We start from the raw sequence: 20,410 nt of genomic DNA, 5'->3' as shown, positions 1-20,410 counted from the left end.
TCTAATCGCCGACTTCAAGTGCGCTGAAAAGAGCCGTAAGGTGTTCAGAGGCAGGTCTTTTAAGTGAAGGGCATCTCTATTACAGGTGGTTAGCCAGAGGAATGCGCCGCGGCACACAGGACGAGGCTTTCCCGGTCAAAACAAGGCAGTAGAGAGAAAAACCAAACAAAAAATCACAAATGCATCTAACAATTTGATAATGTCACTTAGAGCCAAACAATGTTGTATCCATGATGGGATTGTTCTGCAGACTCAAACGGAGCTTTTGCAAAGAGATCCCCACCAACAAATAGAGGAAGATATTTAAAAAAAAATTTAAAATTATTCAGCTAGCGTGATTCACTTAAGGCTTTCTGTTCATCCTGACTGGCTTCTGGATTTGGCTATAACTCTGTTATTAGTCCATCATAGACTGCAAATGGCTCAATAACACCAATCTCTTTTAGCAGCAGGATGATTTAATCCGCAAAGCCGCCGTGGCGATGGCAGGGTGAGGAAATGAACGTCAGTTGTTGCACAGGAAAGAGAGATCCTCTTAGGCTCCCTGTCTTCAATCCAATAAAACTTCACAGTGTTGATTTTCCAGTTTGTCAGCCAGAGGAAAAATATTAGGGACTGAGACAGAACAGAGGCACCGATTAGATGTTCTGCATAGGTTCATCTAATGCAAGGTTAGATGAACCTATCTAATGTTTAATGTTTCGATTAAAACATTAAAACGAATAACCCCCAATCATTCATTCGACATTTTTGTGCAACTTTAAGCCGAACATGAAGGTAGTTAATAAATCTGAAGTGGGAGGGAGACGATACATGGCAATTCAATTCACTTTTCCAAATGAATAAAATTTTGAAATGTGTGTTATGCATTTGTATTAATCTCATTAACTTTGATGTACCATATTAAAAAAAACAGCGCAACCAATTGTCTTTAGAAGACACTTGACTCCTAAAACATCAGAGATGCTTAGAGACAAAAAACAGCAGACAAGTCGAGAAGAAAAAGTTACGCAGAGTTTTATATCAGGGCATTATTTCATGCTTTGGATGGCGACGCGTATGGAAAACTAAAAAGACACGGCTATTCACCTAAGCAGACAGGAGGAACAGCTTGTTGACATGGCAACTGCTAGTCGTAAAAGTCCACAAACGAGGCCTTTGTCAGAACAGTGGCGAGAAGAAAGCCGTTGTTAAACTAAAGCTGTCAGTAGTTCCACGCAGCGTTTGGAACAGAAACGGCAAACATTTGGAAAGATCAGCTCTGGTCAGATGACCAAAAGTGAATTTGATGGAAAAAGTGATGGAGCTTAAAACAGGACAATCTTGAAAGGATAAACAGGGCCAGAGCTGCAACTCCAAAATGAGTCCTCATGGATTATGGTCTTGCATGTTTTTCATGTTTCATTGGTTTACCTCGCCTGATTCAAACAAATATGAAGCTCTTGGAAAACTCAATGACAGCCATTTGAGTCTGCTGTGTTGGAGCAGCGATCCGTTTAAAACATGATGGGATCTTAGTGACTGATGTTCGACGCTCCTGGTTTCAATAAGGAAAACGGCAGCACGTTAGTATGGCCTAGTCAAAGTTGAGACCACAATCAAATTGAGAATCTGACTCGAAATATGATGTTCACAAAAACTCTGCCTTCACTCTAGCTGAGCTAAATGATGTTCAAAATAATAATAATTTTAAAAAATCCATCGGGTATCAAATGCACAGAATCCCCTAAAAACAAATGCAATCGCAGAAAAATGCGAATCTACAACTTATTGACTGAGAGGGCTGAACACAGACGCGAGCCTCACATTTCAGACTTTCAAATAACACCAAAACCATTTCTCTCTTTTCTTCCGCTCAACAATTTGTGTTGGAAGATCCAATAAAATCCCAATGAAACACATAAAGGGCTTCGGTTATAATGTGACAAAATGTGGGAAAGTTTGAGGGTAATAAATGCTTTCATAAGGCACTGAAATTAATCTCTTCCTAATCAAAATACCTCGTATTACGCCAAATAACCCAGCTATTAATGCGTGCCTCCCTGTAACGCTGTGGAGCGGCACCAGAACCGTCTCCAAGAGCGGGCGGCGCACCGAGAGAATGCAAAACAGTTGTGGTCCGCTGGTCTCTCTCTCTCTCTTTCTCTACAAAAATAAAGAGAGAAAAATTCATCTTTAGAGTCCAGAACTAAGCCTGGATCTCCGAAAATGGGAACAGCTTTTCACTCCTGAGCTTCACTGTGATAACGATGTTCCCAATGTCTGCAGATGTGCGCGCACACACACAACAGGAAGACTTCAACGGAGGACTGTGCTCTATAACTTCATACGCCAAAGAGTCTATTAAATGTACAAACGCGGCTACAGAAACCCGAGTACATCTTCAGCCGTGCACCACCAAAGATTAATATATCAAAACAACCAAGAATGCAGTTCTACGCCTCTCGAAAAAAACGCTTGCAGAAAACGTTCATTTAATTTCTACTGATTGCATCTGAGCTACGCTGCAGCTCTGCAGCTGCTGCGGCTTACGCAGTTTCCTATGATGACACACGAGAGTATTCGCCGACCTTTTTCCACAACCGCAAACTTCCATGTATTTTAATGGGATTTTTAGACCAACACAAAGTTAGCGCGTCGCTGTGAAGTGGAAGAAAAAAAAGAAAAAAAAAAACACGATGCCTGATCTTCAAAATCGTTTCCAAATGATAATCCCTAGAAAACCTTAAAAAAAAAAAAAGTTTTCATACCTCAAACTCAATCGCCATCAGCATCAAACGGTTGCAGAGAGAAACGACACTAATCGTTTAAACAACCATATGAGGTATTTGTAACAAAGCACTGATAAATATTAGAGTAAAATACACAGTATGAACTCAGGGTGGTTTATAAATTACTTCCTGGCAGAAAACCTTGTGAATGACTTCAGGAAAATTTTGGAAAAAATATGCCTGAAATCATCTAAATCAACACAACAGTTAGGAAATTTGGAATTGAAACCAGCAGACACACTGAGCAATAATAACTAGACTAAACTTTTCCGGTTTAATGATGTCAGTGAGAATCATTAAAATTACCTCTATTTGCACGACAAGATCCTGATGCAGCAACAGAGTTAGATGGAGGCCCGGCTGTGGATGTATGCTTCATTGTTTGACGTCATGGAAAAAAAAAAATCCAAACAAATCAGTCAAGATATCAGGAAGAGGACTCTACAAATCTGATTCATCCTGGAGTACAACTTTCAGATGTGCCACATTCATCCGTTTTAAATCATTTTAAATAATTATAACTCTAAACGCCACAGGAATGTCCAGCTATATTGATCAGGAAGGACGGATGTGTTTTAATGCAAAATATGTGAATAAGCCCAAAAACAAAGGCAAAACACCTTCTGGGGGTTCACAGTTCACAACAAAATGAGACTTGTACCGACTTAGGTTGAAAGGTCACTCATAGTACAGAAAACATTTAATCTAAAACCAGCATAAAGACAAAAAGTTTACATTTACAGTTTGTAAATGCAAAAGCTTTAAATTTTGGAGCCATAAAACTAAAGTGGAAGTGCTTTGCCATAATTACCGATTTATTTAGGGGGGGGGAACGGTAAACTCACAACGCTGAGAACGCCGCCCACATTATGAAGTACACACTGTAAAACAAAAACAAAAAGCATATCTAATTTACGGTAAAATACCGACAACTGTGGTTGCCAGAAACTTATTGTACAAATTCCAGACGTTTATTGTATTTATTACGGTAAAATTATATTTATACTGCAAATTTTTCTGCATAAATACAATAAAATTCTGGAATTTTATCATTTCAATACGCTAAAATTCCAATAAAAGTTACCAAATTTTAACGGTTTTATACAGTGAAATTGTGGTAACCACAGCTGCCGGTGTTTTACCGTAAATTAGAGACGATTTTTTTGCAGTGCAGGGAGGACAGCATCCTAGAGTGGGGGAGTTTTGAACTTAACAGAATAATTGGCATCATAACAACAACAACAAAAAAAAACATATCTACAGAAACAAGCAAATAAACTCCTGCAAGACGCTTCAGAAAAGACCTCCGACCCATGTCACACAGCTTAGAGTATTTATATATATATATATATATATATATATATATATATATATATATTTTTTTTTTAAGAATTTATCTCATTACCATCCAATCATACACTCTGTCATGATCTAACGCAGGAAGATTTAGTGTGATTTAATGTTAGACAATGAGATTAAACTATCTGTATAAGTGTACTCCAGATGGGTATTTATCAAACGTAAAGAAGAAAAAAACTAAACCAAAAAAAGAAAAATCCACACTTGAAACCCCATATTTTCAACAATAACTAAATGGCATGTAAACGCCTGATCTCTGACAAATAACCGCATTTAAAATTTAACTCTAAATGTCTAATTAATGCACCAGGACACAACCTGCAGGAGCAGCAGCGCTTACCCAAACGGGAAACTTAAATCACTGAGTGTAGGTCATTTAGTTTTGCTAAATGCACAAAAGGGAGTAAAAAAAAAAAAAAAAGCATAACATATAACAACAACGCATCTGAAAATAAGATGTTCCAGACCAAAAAGCAGGTGAAGAATGCAGTTAGCCTGCTGATGCTAACTCTAACCTGGTTCGTTTGTCAAGAAAGCTAACATTAATTAAGCTAGCACAAGAGAAAACCAAACCTGAATTATACGCACCGTCAAACCAACAGGATACCAGCAAAAACAACATATTAAATGGAAATCTGAAATACAAAATCACACTTACACGTTTTACTACTTCCCAGCTCTTCGCCTACATTCCTGTACGCTGTGCACCGTCTTCCCTCACAGAGCGGCCAGGAACGGACACAACCAATTTAACTCGATTAACAACAGATGTGTCCGTCTAATTCCGGCTCAGCGTGACTCGTCTGCAATAACACCGTTAGCCGTCTCATCATTTGAGATATAATTTTTCAACCGTACAATTTCTCCATTAGGACCAAAGCGCGGCTCTCTGTGTGTGTGTAGCTTTTCCAGGACGCCGCCGGCTGCAAACCCTGACAGGAGCAGAAACTGCGTCAACAGAAAGCAAAGCGCCTTTGAAGAGCGAGTCCCTCCTGACTGAGGCCGGCTCAAATCGGCAGTACATGAAGCTGTTGGTGAAAGAAAAACGAAACAAAAAAAAAAGGCAAAAAGATTGGGTGTTACTGGTTTAAGTTTTAAGCTGCGTGATGCGCACAGCTTGGGTTTGGTACCTTTGAAGACACATGTCATTGGGTTCAGTGGGTTGAGGACTGGTACCAAATGTTTCAGATTCTTCATAAAATCAAGACAATATGATGGCATGCATTATGCAGCTTTTTCCCCCCTTTCTCTCTCTGTGTAAATAAGACAAGCGCATTTCAATTTTTTGACTACATTATTGGTAGCTAAAGCGGTTCAACCCATACCTAGCCTTGGAAAAAGTATTTGTACCACATAACAACCACAAGCTACCGTTTCTTTTTATTGTAAGTTTGTGTAATACAACAACAATGTTGCGTGTCCTTGTAAAGCAGGACAGAACGTCATATTTTATATGTTTTTAAAGGCTAAAAACTGAAAAGTGTGGCGTACATTCCTCCAAAATCAATATGAATAGTAAAGCAGAGCTAGGACATGAAGCAATTTCCCAAACTTTAAACGACCAGCAGAGCTCCATTCAATTAATCAGCTCAAAATGGAAACCCTGCAACACAACCTCAAACCAACCGAGGCAAGAAAAATGTATTCGTACAGCACGTTTCAACAGCGGGCAACTCAAGGTGCTTTACATGCTGCAAACATAAAACAAACATATTTTATCAAGTGATATCATCGCAATCATCAAAAATCATAAAACACTGGAGTGAAGACCATAAAAAATTTATGTATACTCTAGTAATTATTTATTGTTCGGGATTAGTGAAGTATAAAAACTAACTGCTGCTTCTCCGTGTTTGGATCCGGTTCTGAGTGTGCCGAGTCGACTCGAACCAGAAGATCCGAGCGGTCTGGAAAGTTGGTGTAACGACAACAGATATTTAATGTATTTTAGTGCCAAGCCGTTCAGATTTATGAACCAGCAAAAGCATTTAAAAAAAAAAAAAAAAAAAAAAAGAAACGTCTATTCAAGGACTCAGTGCAAGAAATTCAGAACTGGGGCTGTGTGTTCTGTCTTCCTGGTTTCAGAGAGAATGTGAGCAGCAGCGGCATTCTGGATCAACTGCGGCTGGAGGAATTTTTTTTTTTGGGGGGGGACTTGTGAGGACGCTATAGCAATCAATGCAGCTAAATACATGTATGTGTTTCTCTAGATCTTGCTGTTAAGTTAGTCCTTTAATCCTGGAAATGTTCTCCAGGTGACAGAAGGCCGACTTTGTAACTGTCTTTATGTGTCTCTGAAGGTTCAGGAGTGAATCATCTGCTCAGCGCTCAGCATCATCTGCGTAGTTATGGTATCTAATCGTATTACATGTTGTTTTCTGAGTTATCTGGAGCACGAGGATAGTAAATAAGAGGAGTCCCAAGATAGAACCTTGGGGTACCTCAGCTCTGATGAGACGTTACCTGTTGACATGTAAGACTTGAACCAATTGAGAACTAAACCAGAAAGTCCAACTCAGCTGATCTGGACATGGCTGTCCACCTAAACGTACAGCTTTCAAAGTCAAATCGGATGCATCGGGAGTAGCACACAAAGCTTCTTTTGTACCTTTTTACGTGAAAATAACATCATTCAGTGTTGGCTACCTAAGTAAGAGATCAAACAGGGGAATATTGAAACCTTTTTGCCCAGATTTATTACACAAATCTAAACTGATCCCACTTCTGAGGAAGATAAAGGTTGCTCAGGAAAGAAGCCAGGTGTCCCCAAAATTTAATTCCTCTGTAAAAATAAATGTCAGTGCTCCGAATGGTAAGCCCTAGACGTGCATAAACACACACTCGCGCACGCACACACTGTGCCCTTTTCCCTGCGGTGAAAGAACTCAGACTGACCTACTCGAAGCTCCTGACCGAAGACCGTCCTCTCTCCGAGCGCCGAGCAGTTCCAGCGTCCGTACCGGAACTGGTACTGGCACTCATTGATGCCCATTTGGGCACCTTCACCTACAACAATGATGGCGTCTGGGCGGCTCTGGCAGATGGCCCGCTGGCGAGGTGCCAGCCCCGGAATCTTGTTGCAGATGATGTTGGCACCCAGAGCCACAACCGAGGACAGGGCCCTGCCGGAGTGAGAGAAACACACACATGAAGCAGACGCACAAAGAAAGGCTGGTGGGTAAACCTTGAAAACATGCTTACACCTCTAGTAAATATGAGTAAATAACACTGAAATAAGTTCATCTTTCATCGTAGATGTGCAATTTGACATAGTAAATTTATTCTGCTTCCCTTCTAGAAGTAAAGAGAGAGCAGGATCTCTGACCATTTCTACAGTTCTGCTTCTTCTCTCATGTTCTCCTCCCAGGTTTTCTGTAGGATTTACGTTTGATAGACGTGCAAGAAGGTCGACCCACTTTCATGTTTATTTGACGATATGTGTCAGACCAAAGAACCTCCTGAAATACCCACTGGTAGCTCATTTTCAGCTCATTTTCTTCTTGTCTTAAGGGGGCAGAATTAGGGATTTCCCAGCCACACAGAATCAGTTTACAGCACAATCAAGTAACTATGTTACATCCGGCTGTTATTAAGAATGCCAAATACGACTCAATAGAAAACCGACTTTGTCATTTAACACCTTAAAATTGGGCTACTGTCTCTTTAAAAACTCCTGCTCCTCCTCTTTCTGAAACTCCGCCTTCGCCTCCTCCATCCCAACATGGCTCCTCTTTAACAACATTTTAACAGCATTGTGATGAGAAGTAGCTCCTATAATGAGCTCAGCAGGTGCGCAGTTCCTCCAGGTGTTTGCTGATTGCTGCTGGCTAGTCTGAAGGAGCTGAGTGGGTAAGTTGTACGAGAAGGCTGATCTGTAACGCTGAAGCTTGGAAACTGCAGCTCCGAGCTGGAGCTTCGTCCTCAAAGAGGCGGAGCTTGGTCCAGCTGAGTGGTTGCCATGGGAGATTAAAGGATTTCTCAAACATGCATGAAAGAATCAAGACAACACTCCAGATATGTTTATGATGAGGAGATAACATAACATGATGGGAAGCTAAAAAAAAAAAAAGTCAAATTTACAAAACGCTGCCCTTTCAAACGGTTCCAAACTCCACACAGTTTGACAAGTTTCCAGCTTCCTTTGGGAGAAACGCTGGCCCACAGCATCACACATTCTCTGTACTTAGCACACGAGATGCTTTTGTACCTCCCCCTCGGCCCTTTGTTTCACACAAAACCCACATAAAACTGCTAAGGGAGATGGAAACTTACAGAAAGTACCCAGAAAAAAAAAAAGAAAGAAAAAAGCAGGATGCATGTTTGACTACTGACAGCATTCAGTGCTGGCTCGGATGATGGGAGTCTGAGTAATGAGTTTGGGGTTTTATGCTAATTGTTTGGTACCATAGCACTGTGAAGGGCTTCCAGGCTCTTATGGAAACACATTGTACTCCGTTGTGGTTTCTCTCGGTGTGGAAGCAGTGTCCCTTTTTCAAACAAATGTCACACAAAGTAATACGTCTCAGGCTTTGCTTAATTACACGTTTGAGGCAGACTCCTGAGGTAACGTGCCACCCTCGCTGTTCACAAGAGACTGTTTTATCTTCAGCCACATCCCATAATTAATTTGTAATGAGTACATAAAACGAAAACGAAACAACAAAAAAAAGCGTTTTCAACACAAATCGCCGTAATTCAAGGTTATTACGCTTTAGAGAAAATGACACACACCTCCTCCTCTTGTTCTACCCAGAGACAACACACATCCAGTGATTTGCTGTGAATACGCAGAAAACACATTTAAAAGGTGGGGTGGTTCTGCTGCTGAGGAAGCCAAAGGCGGATTGGTGCCAAAAACAAAGTGCCGACTCCCTCCAGGGCTCTGTTTGCTGCCATCAAGACCGTGTAGATACGTACTTTTTTTTTTTTTTTTTTTAAACATGTCGAGGACGGGCAGCCAGAAATGAGCTTGGAGGAACACTGCTCCTTTTGAAATACGATGTTGACCTCGAAAAGGATTAACCACAAGATGGGGCGAACGAACTCAGGCGAGTTGTGTGTCAGCGAAAACGGGATGGCGGAGCGTGAGGAAGGAGAGGCGGAGAGGAGGGTTAGTGGAAGAATGGGTGAGGAGGAACAATGCTGAAGAATTATAGTCTCTTGGATTTAGATTGGAGTTTACAGAGCTTCTGGGAGAAGACCACAGGCTGAGAACTAATATATTTTTATTGGGTAAAAGTCACTCCCAGATAATCTCATCTGGACAAGTACCTTTGCCCCCCCCCAAAAAAAAAAAAAAAAAAAAACCCTTTTACATTTTAGGCACGCACATACTCCCACAAATTTTCAGACTATTGGAGTGCGGTCGGCTCGGAGACAAAACTGCAACGTTGGTTAAGTTTTCAGTCGATGCAGTTCGGCGTCATACTGCGGTGGCAGAACTTCGAAAAACCTTTTCCCCTCCTTGCCTGAGGTGGCGCTGCACCAAGAACCACGGAAGGAAATTACGCAAAAATCTCCGAAGACGACATGAACCCAACTTCCTTCCAAAAATGTAAACAAAAATGGAGTGGCGTCTGATTTTAGTGGCTGTTGGATTTCTCTCTTGAGGCATATCTTCCGCTTGCTCTAGATTAATTTAATTCCTTTTCGTTGTATTTACTCAGAATGCTCTGCGCTACAGTCCACTTCCTGGCTTTGGAGTGGTTTCCAGTCTGCTTGGCGTTCACATATGCATTCAAACCACGCTAGAGTTCACTACAATCAAAAACGACAGCAAGCTTTTCAGGCACACCAGAGTTTGCATTAGAGTTCGATTCACACCTCCCCAAACGAACGTCACTTTCTAGACAAATGAACTGAAGATTCATAAAAGTGGACCAAACAGGGCTGGTGCGAACGCAACCTTAGTCTCACAGTGGATTTAAGCATTTACAGCTTTGGTCATCGAAGATCAAGATGGAAGTTTTTGACCATGTTCAGAAGAAGACTCGCACTGCGCATGACCCTGAACGCACCATGAAACCACATTGGTGGCAGCATCATGGTGGAGGCATGAGCAGCAGGACCAAGGAAGCTGGTCAGAGTAGCACCGGATTTCCTTATGGAGTAAATGGAATGGAATAAAAATGCAGGCCACACTCTTCAGATTTTCCTTTTATCATTTTTACTTAACTTTAGAAAACCATGTATTGCATAATGTTCCCCCTACTTCTAAAAAAAAACAAACAAAAAAAAACACATTAGAGTTTGACGTAGTAACATGAAAAACCTCAACAGGAGTGGATACTTTTGCAACACATTTAAAAAAAAAAGATGTTTATCAGAGACTCCTGGCATATTTTCCTAACCTTTCTCTGCTTGTTGCAGCCAAATATCGCTATATTTAATGCATTTGCAGCAAAAAAAAAAAAAGAAGTTAAAAATGAGATGTTATATCAAGGAGAGAAGAAAAAGCCTTGAGGCAGAGAACAAGACATTTGTCAGGTGCACAGCAAACAGTGCAGCCGGCTGCTGCTTTCAGGCCCTCTTTGCTCTCTCCGCCGTAAAGAGATGTGAACTCCTCTGACCTTTTTTGACCCCCCAGCTGTATACGTGGTTGTTCTTAGCAACAGCGGTATGCCGTCTGCACAAGCCGAAGGGGGCGGACTCATTAAGTAAAAGCAACCTGCTACTGTAGAACAGGGTTACCGGCATGACAGACGCCATCGTTGCCAACGCCACTATACGCTCCAGATCCCTTCATTTCTTTTAGTGTTCACATTTCTTTGCTGAAAGCCCACGCTAGATGTTTTTTTACTGGCTCCTTCTCTCGAGCGGTTTCCCTCGCTCATCGCCCGGTACTTTCTCTGAAACACACAGAGCTCCAACGCCGTCCCAAACCGTCAAACACCAAACAGGGAATTCCAGAGCTAAGCTTTTAAATCCCTGCATCATCGCAGCGCACAAATGTGATTCTGTTTGCTTTAGCCCTGTTCTCTGTTTGTGCCAGCAGTGGCTCGGCGGGGTAGGGAGGTGGGGGGCGGGGGGGCACGGTTCGTCTCCCACGAGACGGGAAAACCGACGACCGAAAAGTGTCACGAAGTCGCGCCCGGGCAGTTCGGCAGCCGCTGAAATGATTGAGTACCGGCGAGGCATCAGCCTTTCTGCAGCATTACCCAACATCAGTGGTTTAAAAGAAGGGGAAAAAAAAAAAAACTTGAAGGTTTTATTACTAAGCAGGGTGGCCTGAAAAGAAACCATACCCTCATGGCATACAGCGTGCTTCCAGCCACCCACTCCATCACATGAAACACTATGAACCTGACTGAAACGCTGCTAAGCTCCGGGGGCATGCATCTTCCGCTGAGGAATGCACTTACCAAAACGCCGGAGAAACAGTGAAGTGTGTCAAGTGAATAAAAGCGGGGAATTGCTGTTGTGTTAGGCGTTTCCTCTCTGGCTGCTCATTTACAAACTGCATGATTATATAACGGGCGCAGCGCTGCCCACTTCAAAAATGTCAAACAGAACCCCCCCACCTCACCTGTTGATCATCAACCTCGGAACAAACAGTGACACAGCGCTGCCCCTTCCCAACCTGTTGCTGCGCGGTGCCAGGCAGCTGAATGCTACGCTTGTAGCAAATATGTCGCACCCTAAAAAGTGTAAAACACCTTAACAGTTGTAGGTCATCCAATGGACTTATTTACCTTAATCTCACTTAATTTTCTTTTGGTTTAGTGATGACAACTTACTTTTTTCTATTTTGAATTAACTGAAAAGTTACATATTTTTAACTTAAAGTAAATTTTTACTTTACTTGAAACAATTAAGTTCAATGCTGCGTTCGTATCTGACGACTGATGCCATGACGCCATATTCACCAGCAACAGAACCTGGACCAACCTTGGTGCTGTGGTGGCACAGGGGCCTAGCACAACCACCATAAGGAGACCTTAGTCCTTGACACGGCTGTCGCAGGTTTGATTCCCAGCCTGATGACCTTTGCTGCATGTCTTCCCCCTCTTTCATTACCTGCTTTCCTGTCTCTCTCCTCTCAAATAAAGGCTGCTTGAACCAAATACAAACATTTTGACTCGTTAGTTTACTTCTTTATTTGATGTAAACTAAGTGATTTGAGTAAGACTGTCTTAAATTTGTCAAGTTAAACAAACTTAGTTTATGTCCTAAATTATATTATTATAAAAATATCTGCCTGGATATTTTTTTGCTTATTTTAAGTGCACACAGTTCTTTAAATGTCCTGCAAGTAAATATATTTGCCCATTTATCCATAACTTTTTTGAACTTTCAATATGTAGCCGTTTTTGCAATTTACCGTCTATTAATAGCGCACCTCTCAGATCAATGTCACTCCCTGTTACGGCAGGGGTGAAATTACCGTAATAACCCGATATTGGCTGGAAAGTGCAACGTCTCCCCTCTTCCAGAAACGGTTGGAATTTTTCAGACAGCGCTACATGTGGCGGAATTACGGTACTGCAACTTCGGCTGGATCGCTGGCTCTCCGTTCAGTCTGGAAGGGTTAAGAAATTAAGTCGGATTAGTTTAATTGAATTACTTGTTACCAACTGAAACAAATCATCTAAAACTGGTTCAACTATTTTCTTTTTTCAGTGCACAAGCAGCAATGTAGTGAATAAATGCAGCGCAGAAACACAAAACCTTACCAAATATTTTTGGTGTACTTTCTAGTGCAAATGTCTTCATACACTTGAAATTAGACAAAACTAACAAGCTCCTAACAAAATACAGGAGCTTGTTTTATGTCAATAATTCCTCAATATTGATCAAAAAAAAAGTTCCTCAGGCAGGTTATTTTACTTATAACAAGATATTTTTCTCATGTTATAAGCGAAATAATCCGCCAGTGGAAATAGCACGTTTTCATCATTATTGACTTAAAACTATATTTTGTTATTTGTTCAGCTTGTTGAAACGTGTACTCAGATGTCTGCACCAGAAGCGTTTTTGCAGTGTGTTAGAAACGTAGAGAATATAACATTAGTTTAGCAGCAGTACGACTAAACGTTGTCTTCCCGTTTTACATAAAGGCTATTAGAACATGCTGCATCATTCTCTTTTTCTTCTAATCGCACTATTTCTTCCTCGGGGGGGGCATCTTTCATCTTTCAGTGACAGTCTCATGCGGGCCCCGCGTCCAGTCGGAGAGTGTATCACATCTCAGCATGAGGCTCCAGCTGCAAGCCAGGGGGAGCCTTGAGGACGGGATCTGAAAAGGTCAACGGAGCATCCTGGATCTGTTTCAGAGCAACCGAAGCAACAGAAACTCTCTGAAACGTCTCATCGTCTGCTTTGTTCCCGCTTGTTTCTCTGTGTTTCCTACACAACTGTTTACTGGCTATTCACACTGCTCCAGATCCTGAACAGATGCTCATTCAGCTTAAAAGTTAAATAAGAGGAGATGGATAAAAACGTATTGAAATTGCACGGATCCAAATGCTGGTCACGGCAGCAAAGTTCCTCCAGAAAGCGGAGACTTTGCTATCGCCTTGCTTTGCCACAGGCATTTTAAACAAACTCTATGAAGGAACATGTCAAAATATATTTTGCGAAGACACGGGCGTGTTGCTTTTAACCCTTATTGAAACGGCTGGTGAAAAGATTTGGGCATGAATTATGCTGAATTAAAACAGACACTGTTCTGAGTGGCTTTGATGTGCAAGCCATCCCTATTCATAGTAGTGGAAACCACATCTATTTTGGACTCAGGTTTGGGGTCTCTGGGCAGCAAAAAAGAGAGAAGAGCAGGGATGGAGTGGATGAGGAATTATTTTTGGAAAAAGCCAGCGTTCTGCTTCAGACAAATGAGGAAGGAAAATACGTCCGCAGCGCAATCGGCGTGTCAAGAATCGCGAGGTTTAGCGTTCAAGTTGTCGTATCTAAGCGTTCCGGCGACACGGTGTTGGTGTTACGGTGAAACGTGGGCTGCGCACTGCAGCTGGCTGATACTGCAGCATCTGATTCTGCTCTTTCAAAAAAAACACACACAAGCAAAAACAAAAACAAAAAAAAAAGCCTCTTTTGTTTTAGTTTAGTTCTTTTAATGGAGTCTGGATCGGATTTGATCACCTCTAGTTCAGCATCCAGCGGATCAAGAGGGAAGGAGATCATTTTAAAGCTGAATTTAGATTCCTTAAGACATGATTTGGGATTCCTCAAGACATAATATTTGTAAAAAGAAAAAATAAGAGAAAGAATTTTAAATAAATGTACTTTTAGTGGGAATTATGAACACCTTTCTTCTTGACAAGCATAATAACACATGAGAAAAGTCTGATGGGCCCAGGGGGCGCTCGTCCATTCATTCAACACCGCTGTCTGGAGACGCCTCTGCATCAATCACTTGTTGCCAGCAGGTCAAAAGGACGCAGGATCAAATACTAACACACACTCACACACCAAGAACAAACCGAAGGTGCTGTAACGACACACAAATAAAACGTCACCGCGCACACATTACATTTTCCCCTCAGAAAGAAAGTAAAATCTGAAAATCCACATCCGAAATGTCTAGAACACCTCTGCCACTCAGTGGCCGAAATGAATCCGAAAACAAGTTTCTGGAGGAAAATAATTTATATAAAAAGAATTTTAAAAAAAGAGCATGTGATCAAAATGATGTTGGCCGGAACATGCAAAAAAAAAAAAAAAAAACCGTTTGATGCGGCGACCGATTAATCAACGGCGCGGCTCGTTACGCGCGGACATGACGCGGCGTTCAAGTCTAACTAATCAGCCCACGTGGATGGCTTTCCTGACGATGTGCACTGTGATTGGAATCCCCCAACTTCATCTTACAATTAAAATCCGACGAGTAGAAGAAGAAAAAAAAAGAAGAAGAAGAAGAAGCAATGTGGTTGGCAATGAACAAACAGCTCGTTGCGCATTACGCGCTCTCCAAAAAAACCCTTTAACTTTATCTACAGCGAGAAACGTTAATGTATCTCCAGATGTATTTAGTAAGTGGGATTAAAAAAAACAACAACAACTAAAATGCGGTGTGGATGTGGGTGTGGATGAGCCGCGGAGCAGGCAGGCTCCGGAGCTAATTAAGGAGCAGTTGGGTTAATTGGCTCTAACTTACAGGTAGCTTCCGCTCGTCAGGATCAGGAAGATCTGCGGGTAGTAGACTGACAGCAGTACACTGCGCGACGAGATGATGATCATGATGACATTGAGCGAATGGCCACGCTCGGACAAGAGTGAGACGACGCCGATGCAAGTAAACAAAATTAAAAATAAAAATAGAAAAAAAGATGTATATTCCTGCTTTTATGTCCGCTCGAGAGAGAGAGAGGAAGAGAGAGAGAAGAGACACCAGAGATTCTCCTTGCACGGCGCTCCCTACGCAGCTCCGAGCTCCCAGCAGGGCCGTGTGTGCGCCGAGGTTGGCTCTGACATCTCTCAGCAGCCGAGGCTCTTTGACGCGCACTGCTGTGGGCTCTCCGAGCCGAGCCGGAGCGATGATGGTTTTAGGGATTCTGCATGGCAGAAAAGTGCCTCTTCTGCGCTCTCATGAGGATCGCGGCTGCCATTGGGCAGGAGGAGACACTGCTATCCGCCCACTTTGCCACGGCGGGACAATGGGGTGACACTGATCCGATCCCCTCCACTCCCCCCACCCCCCACCTCCACGCTGGATGTGAAGGAGGTTTTCATTCATGATCAGCCTCCATAGCCACCATCGCCGCCGCCGCCCCTGCCGCTGCTACCCTAAACCCATCCAGCCAAAAATAAACAATCGCTGACGAAAAGCTGCGTGAGCTTCAAATAAAACAGACCGAGCGCACACTTCTCTGTCGCGACCTCTCTCTGATTCAACAAGTTGTTGCCATGGTAAAATGATTATTTATTTGTTTGTTTTACGCGGATTTAAGATTACAAATTCAAATCTGATCTCTTGCGCAGACTGACATGCGTAATAAATGATCAGAATCGTTAGAAGTTACACAATTTCCCATAAAAATAGGGTGCATAATTAGAATGATTCAACATCCGTTTTAAGATCCCACTATGTTAGGATTATCCTATTTTATTTTAGCTATTTAAACAGATTAGGATTTAAAATAAACATTGTAGCGTTCAATCGACCTTTTAATACTTATTTCGTTTTAAACAGTTGCACTCAGATTAATCCAACAGCTTAAGTACTTAAATACTTACTCAAATTTTCTATATTTGTTTTGAAGTAAAGTACAAGTAAATCAGCAGTTTATGTGATATGATGAACTTAGAAATTTCTCAATCCCTTAGTTTTCCTTATTGTAGATTTAAATCCTACAAATTCAGGTCAAACATTGGACTTCAGCTGCTTTCATCTCTGTTTTATTTGTTGAGGAATACTCTGACTTGAACAAAAAGACCCGTCTGAGTGTTTGTTTGTATTTACATGTACTTTTACTGTTACCTGTTTGCAACGGAGGGCAGAGTAGAGTTGAGCCTGGTCTAACCCTCTGCTAGGCGCTAGTGGAAAGGGCCAAATGTGACAAGCTAGCTAATTCGCTGTTTCTTCAAAAAGGTTACATGGTTTTCCACCATTTTAAAAAGAAACAAAAATAAAAATAGTTGCTAGTGAAATGGTAGCAAACTGTCTTTTCTAAGAATGTGGCAAGTCATGGCTGGATGTACAATTTGTTTGCAGCGATTACCTTTGGGATTAGAAGCTCAGCTTGCTAGCAAGTTTCAGTTTAGCATTCGGGCTATTGCTAAGCTACCCAAAGCTGGATACAAACTGACACTATTTATTTTAGCAATGCAGCACGGGAAGCTTTGACGGCCACAGTTAAGCTGTTCATTGCCAACAACTTCCTAGAGTTAGGACGCTAGCAAAGCCGACTTTAGCATTAGCACTGCTGCTAAACTAGCTAAAGTAGGTCACAAAGTTTTACTATGGGTCTTGACTTTCCCTGAATTGATACTGTGTCTATGGAGAACAGTAAGTGAATGTATTTACTGTTCTCTGCTGGACACGACAATGAAAGGGAAGAATGGCTGACTGGACTGAACAAACATGTCCATTCAATTATTTTCAAAATGAGGCAATATTGTTATAATTTAACCATTAATGTACATTACATTAACAAACTGATACACTTGAGTGAATTCGTATGTATAATTCCCTCCAAATTCCCTTCTTACAGTGTAAAGTCTTAATACTTGTCCTAAAAAGACAAGGCATCAACAATCTGTCTCCCTGTTTCTTATTCCTTGAATTAGATTTCCACTTAACCTGAAGATGACAGCTATGATTTTACGACACAGTTTTAATCCGAAAAAGGATTCCAGCTGATATATCTACACAAATAAGAGGAATCTACTGCATAACATCATGAGAGTCCAATGGAATCAGACCAAGGAAATAAAACACTGAAGATTTTGTCGCAGGGTTTTTTTTTTCTTTCCTCCCTCTCTTTCTTTCCTCTCTTTCTTTCGTTCTTTTGCCCCAGCATTGTGACTCTCACTCAACACCTGCACTGGAAGCAAAGAGGGTACCATGAAAGATTTTCAGCCGGAGTGAAAGGATGGACGGAGTGAGCCAAGAGCTCCGGATTAGTAAACATGAAGATGGGTTACTTTTACCTCATAGTGGAGCTATTGTCATGCGATAGCCAGAGAAAGTCGGGAAGGGGCAGCCAGATGGTGAGCAGCGATAGAGTCGGGGTGGCACAGCAAAGCTTAACGCCACAGTGGAAACGTTATGCTGGTGTTGTGCATGGGGTGTTTGCTTGACTAGCCGAAGCTCATGCTGCCGCCTCTTGAATCAGTATGTTCGCTGGACCTGTTGTGGATATAATCTGTTTGGTCGAAGGGAAAACCGTAAAAAACATTTGATTCCAATTTCGAGCAGCGAGTGACTGACTTAAAAGTGGCTTGTAACAAATGTTAAAATGTTGGACGAGTATTAATAAATAAATAATAGATACCAGTCACGGTATCCTCTCCGTCATTAAACCTTTTTACTGCACAGCAGAACAACAGACAGCATACGAGACCGTGGTGGGGTTTAACGACTGCCTGCCCGGTTCTCCTCCACTGGTGCCACTGTTCATTAAGTTCTCAGGGCTTCACCAGATACTTTATGTCTCTGGTTTTTGTAAATGTGCAATCTATTATTTTCTTTTTGAACAATACGACACATGGCTCACTGCTGTCAAAAACAAAAGGATTCATATTCATTGCAGGAAGCATAAAATATGTATACTTTTGGGATGAATTGCAACAGATATCATGCTTAAATGTATTTCTTCTGACATCATTTTTATTTATTTTATCCAGCGACCTTTGGGGATCGCTTAAAAGCACACACAGAACTCAAATTAAGTTTCACGGATCGGCCCGAGGTTAAAGGGAACCTTAAAAAAAATCCACTTCGACATTAACTTAAGTTCACACAGCGCATGTAAACGCACCGTCCATTCATCCGTTACCTACACCCGCATATCCCGATGCCTGTGAGGTAGCAGCGCTAACCACGGCGCTATTTTGCACCCATGAAATTGTTGTGTGTAAAAATCAATGGGTACTTCCTCCTAGTTGATTTATTTATGAGATAAAGTGACATGACTTTGAGCAAAACGCCTCCTGATGCATCGTCGACTTAATCAAAAGTCGATTAACGAGTTAACCGTAAAACAAGCTGGTTACTTTGTGACGACATGCAAAAACTGATTGAGCTCGAACCATAAAAAAAAAAATGTCTAAGTTGACAACAGACTGTTATGCTAAAGTTTGAGGTATATAGCCCAACATGAATTGTAAGACCTGTAAATCTAAACGAGCATTAGGAATGATTTCGGGACATCCGCATGAGAAACGGCGAAGTCATGATAAACTAGAATATTACTCCAGGATACTTTGACTGAGTGATTTCATTTTAGAGGTTCTGGGGTGCTGAAAATGATAAATTATATTACAGTTACTTCGTTTTAACACAATTCTCTCAACATTTCACCAAAACAAAATAAAAAAAGACACTTTCTCCACTTTGATATTATTCCCACAATATCACAAGTTGAAGTTACATTTCCATTTATTCGTCTCTGGATGATTTATACTGTCTGTGACCCTTGGGAATTTTTTTTAAACACGTTATAGGAATATTTCAATTAAGCTGTAAACAAAATGAATGTAGCCTTAATTCACACACACACACACACACACACACACACACACACACACACACACAAAATCCACGTACACAATTCAAGCTGACTAATTTATCAATCAGGTCTACCTGAAGATTTAAGTTGAAAATGTTGTCTTTTGCTCTGTGAACTGCAGTGGTGGCCCCCCACCCCAGTAACACTGTGCCGTGGCCCTCATATATCCTGGGACCGGCTTTGGCAAAACAATAGTTACAAGCAAAACACGCACAAAATATTAGAGCAGTTCTTCCAGAGCTATGAAGACGTTGGATGATGTGTCATGGTGTGGTGTGTTTCTGAGCTATTGCAAAACAGGTAAAGACGTAAAAAAAAAATCTCAGTCTAGGCAATGGAATGTGGAAATACAACTCAGTCTGCCGCTATTAATGAAGGTATGCAGGATCGGGAGCTGAGACACTGGCTGAAATGATCTTGTGCAACAACCAAAAAAAAAAAAAGGAGCAAAGAGCCTCCTGACATGAAACAAATAAAGCCTCTTGGTGTCCATTGCAACAAGCAACCGGGCGCTACTTTTTACTCACAAGACTATTTAAAAAATAAAAAATAAAAAAGTCGATGCATCTAATTTTGATATTAAAATTTTTTTTTCAACGTGAGGTCAGAGGGCACTTTAATCCACACATCAAGTGCGTATGTTTTTTTTGTGTGTGTGTCAATTTTACAGCTCGCGCGTGCAAGGAAGCTATGAGAGAGGAGGGGAAGAAGAAGAAGAAGAAGAAAAAACTCACCCTAGTCTGAGGTATATGATGCCGAAACACAGGAACACGTAGAGACTCCACTTTCGGAGGGGTTTGTGCATGATCGGTAGCACTTTATCCAGAGGCCATGCACTGTTAACACAAAGTGGCGTTCACATCTGCAGCGTTCCTAACCCCCCCAGAGGCACGTATACCGCCTGGTTCCCGTCACGTCAAGCTGAAGCTCCTTGGGGATCCTCGACGGCGACAAACCCATCGTCCAGAACAGGTGAGATGCTGAGAGGAGTCCGAAAAACGAAAGCTGGAAACGTGACCGCAATTTGGGGGGGGGGGGGAAGGTTAAATGGGTTTTGGGGGGGAGGGGCCCCCATTTGGTCCCACCTTTAAGAAA

General features: G+C 41.7%; 1 protein-coding gene and 1 long non-coding RNA gene across 4 annotated transcripts in view; one reads left to right on the top strand and one right to left on the bottom strand.

Moving 5' to 3' along the window:
* The window catches only part of wnt7bb (wingless-type MMTV integration site family, member 7Bb), a 44,613-nt gene extending 24,272 nt beyond the window's left edge, over positions 1 to 20,341 (bottom strand). The window contains exons 1-2 of one of the 3 annotated variants that reach the window (XM_015042479.1): positions 20,050 to 20,341; positions 7,026 to 7,252 (exon numbers count right to left, since the gene is read on the bottom strand). In XM_015042479.1, the coding sequence (XP_014897965.1) occupies positions 7,026 to 7,252; positions 20,050 to 20,120 (298 nt within the window). In that variant the 5' untranslated portion in view covers positions 20,121 to 20,341. Of the gene's footprint in view, positions 1 to 7,025; positions 7,253 to 11,491; positions 11,608 to 15,240; positions 15,854 to 20,049 lie in introns of those variants that run through there. The other 2 variants (XM_015042470.1, XM_015042462.1) reach the window with 2 other exon arrangements.
* LOC106953600 (uncharacterized) overlaps positions 20,204 to 20,410 on the top strand; it is a 21,684-nt gene continuing 21,477 nt past the window's right edge. Inside the window, exon 1 of the long non-coding RNA XR_001426226.1 lies at positions 20,204 to 20,287. This is a non-coding gene — a long non-coding RNA (uncharacterized LOC106953600). The remainder of the gene's footprint in view (positions 20,288 to 20,410) is intronic.

This window comes from Poecilia latipinna, unplaced genomic scaffold (assembly GCF_001443285.1).
Source record: "Poecilia latipinna isolate Pla-1442-1.1 unplaced genomic scaffold, P_latipinna-1.0 Scaffold34, whole genome shotgun sequence".
In the NCBI taxonomy this organism is placed as follows: domain Eukaryota; kingdom Metazoa; phylum Chordata; class Actinopteri; order Cyprinodontiformes; family Poeciliidae; genus Poecilia; species Poecilia latipinna.
This window is presented reverse-complemented; position numbering and strand designations above follow the sequence as displayed.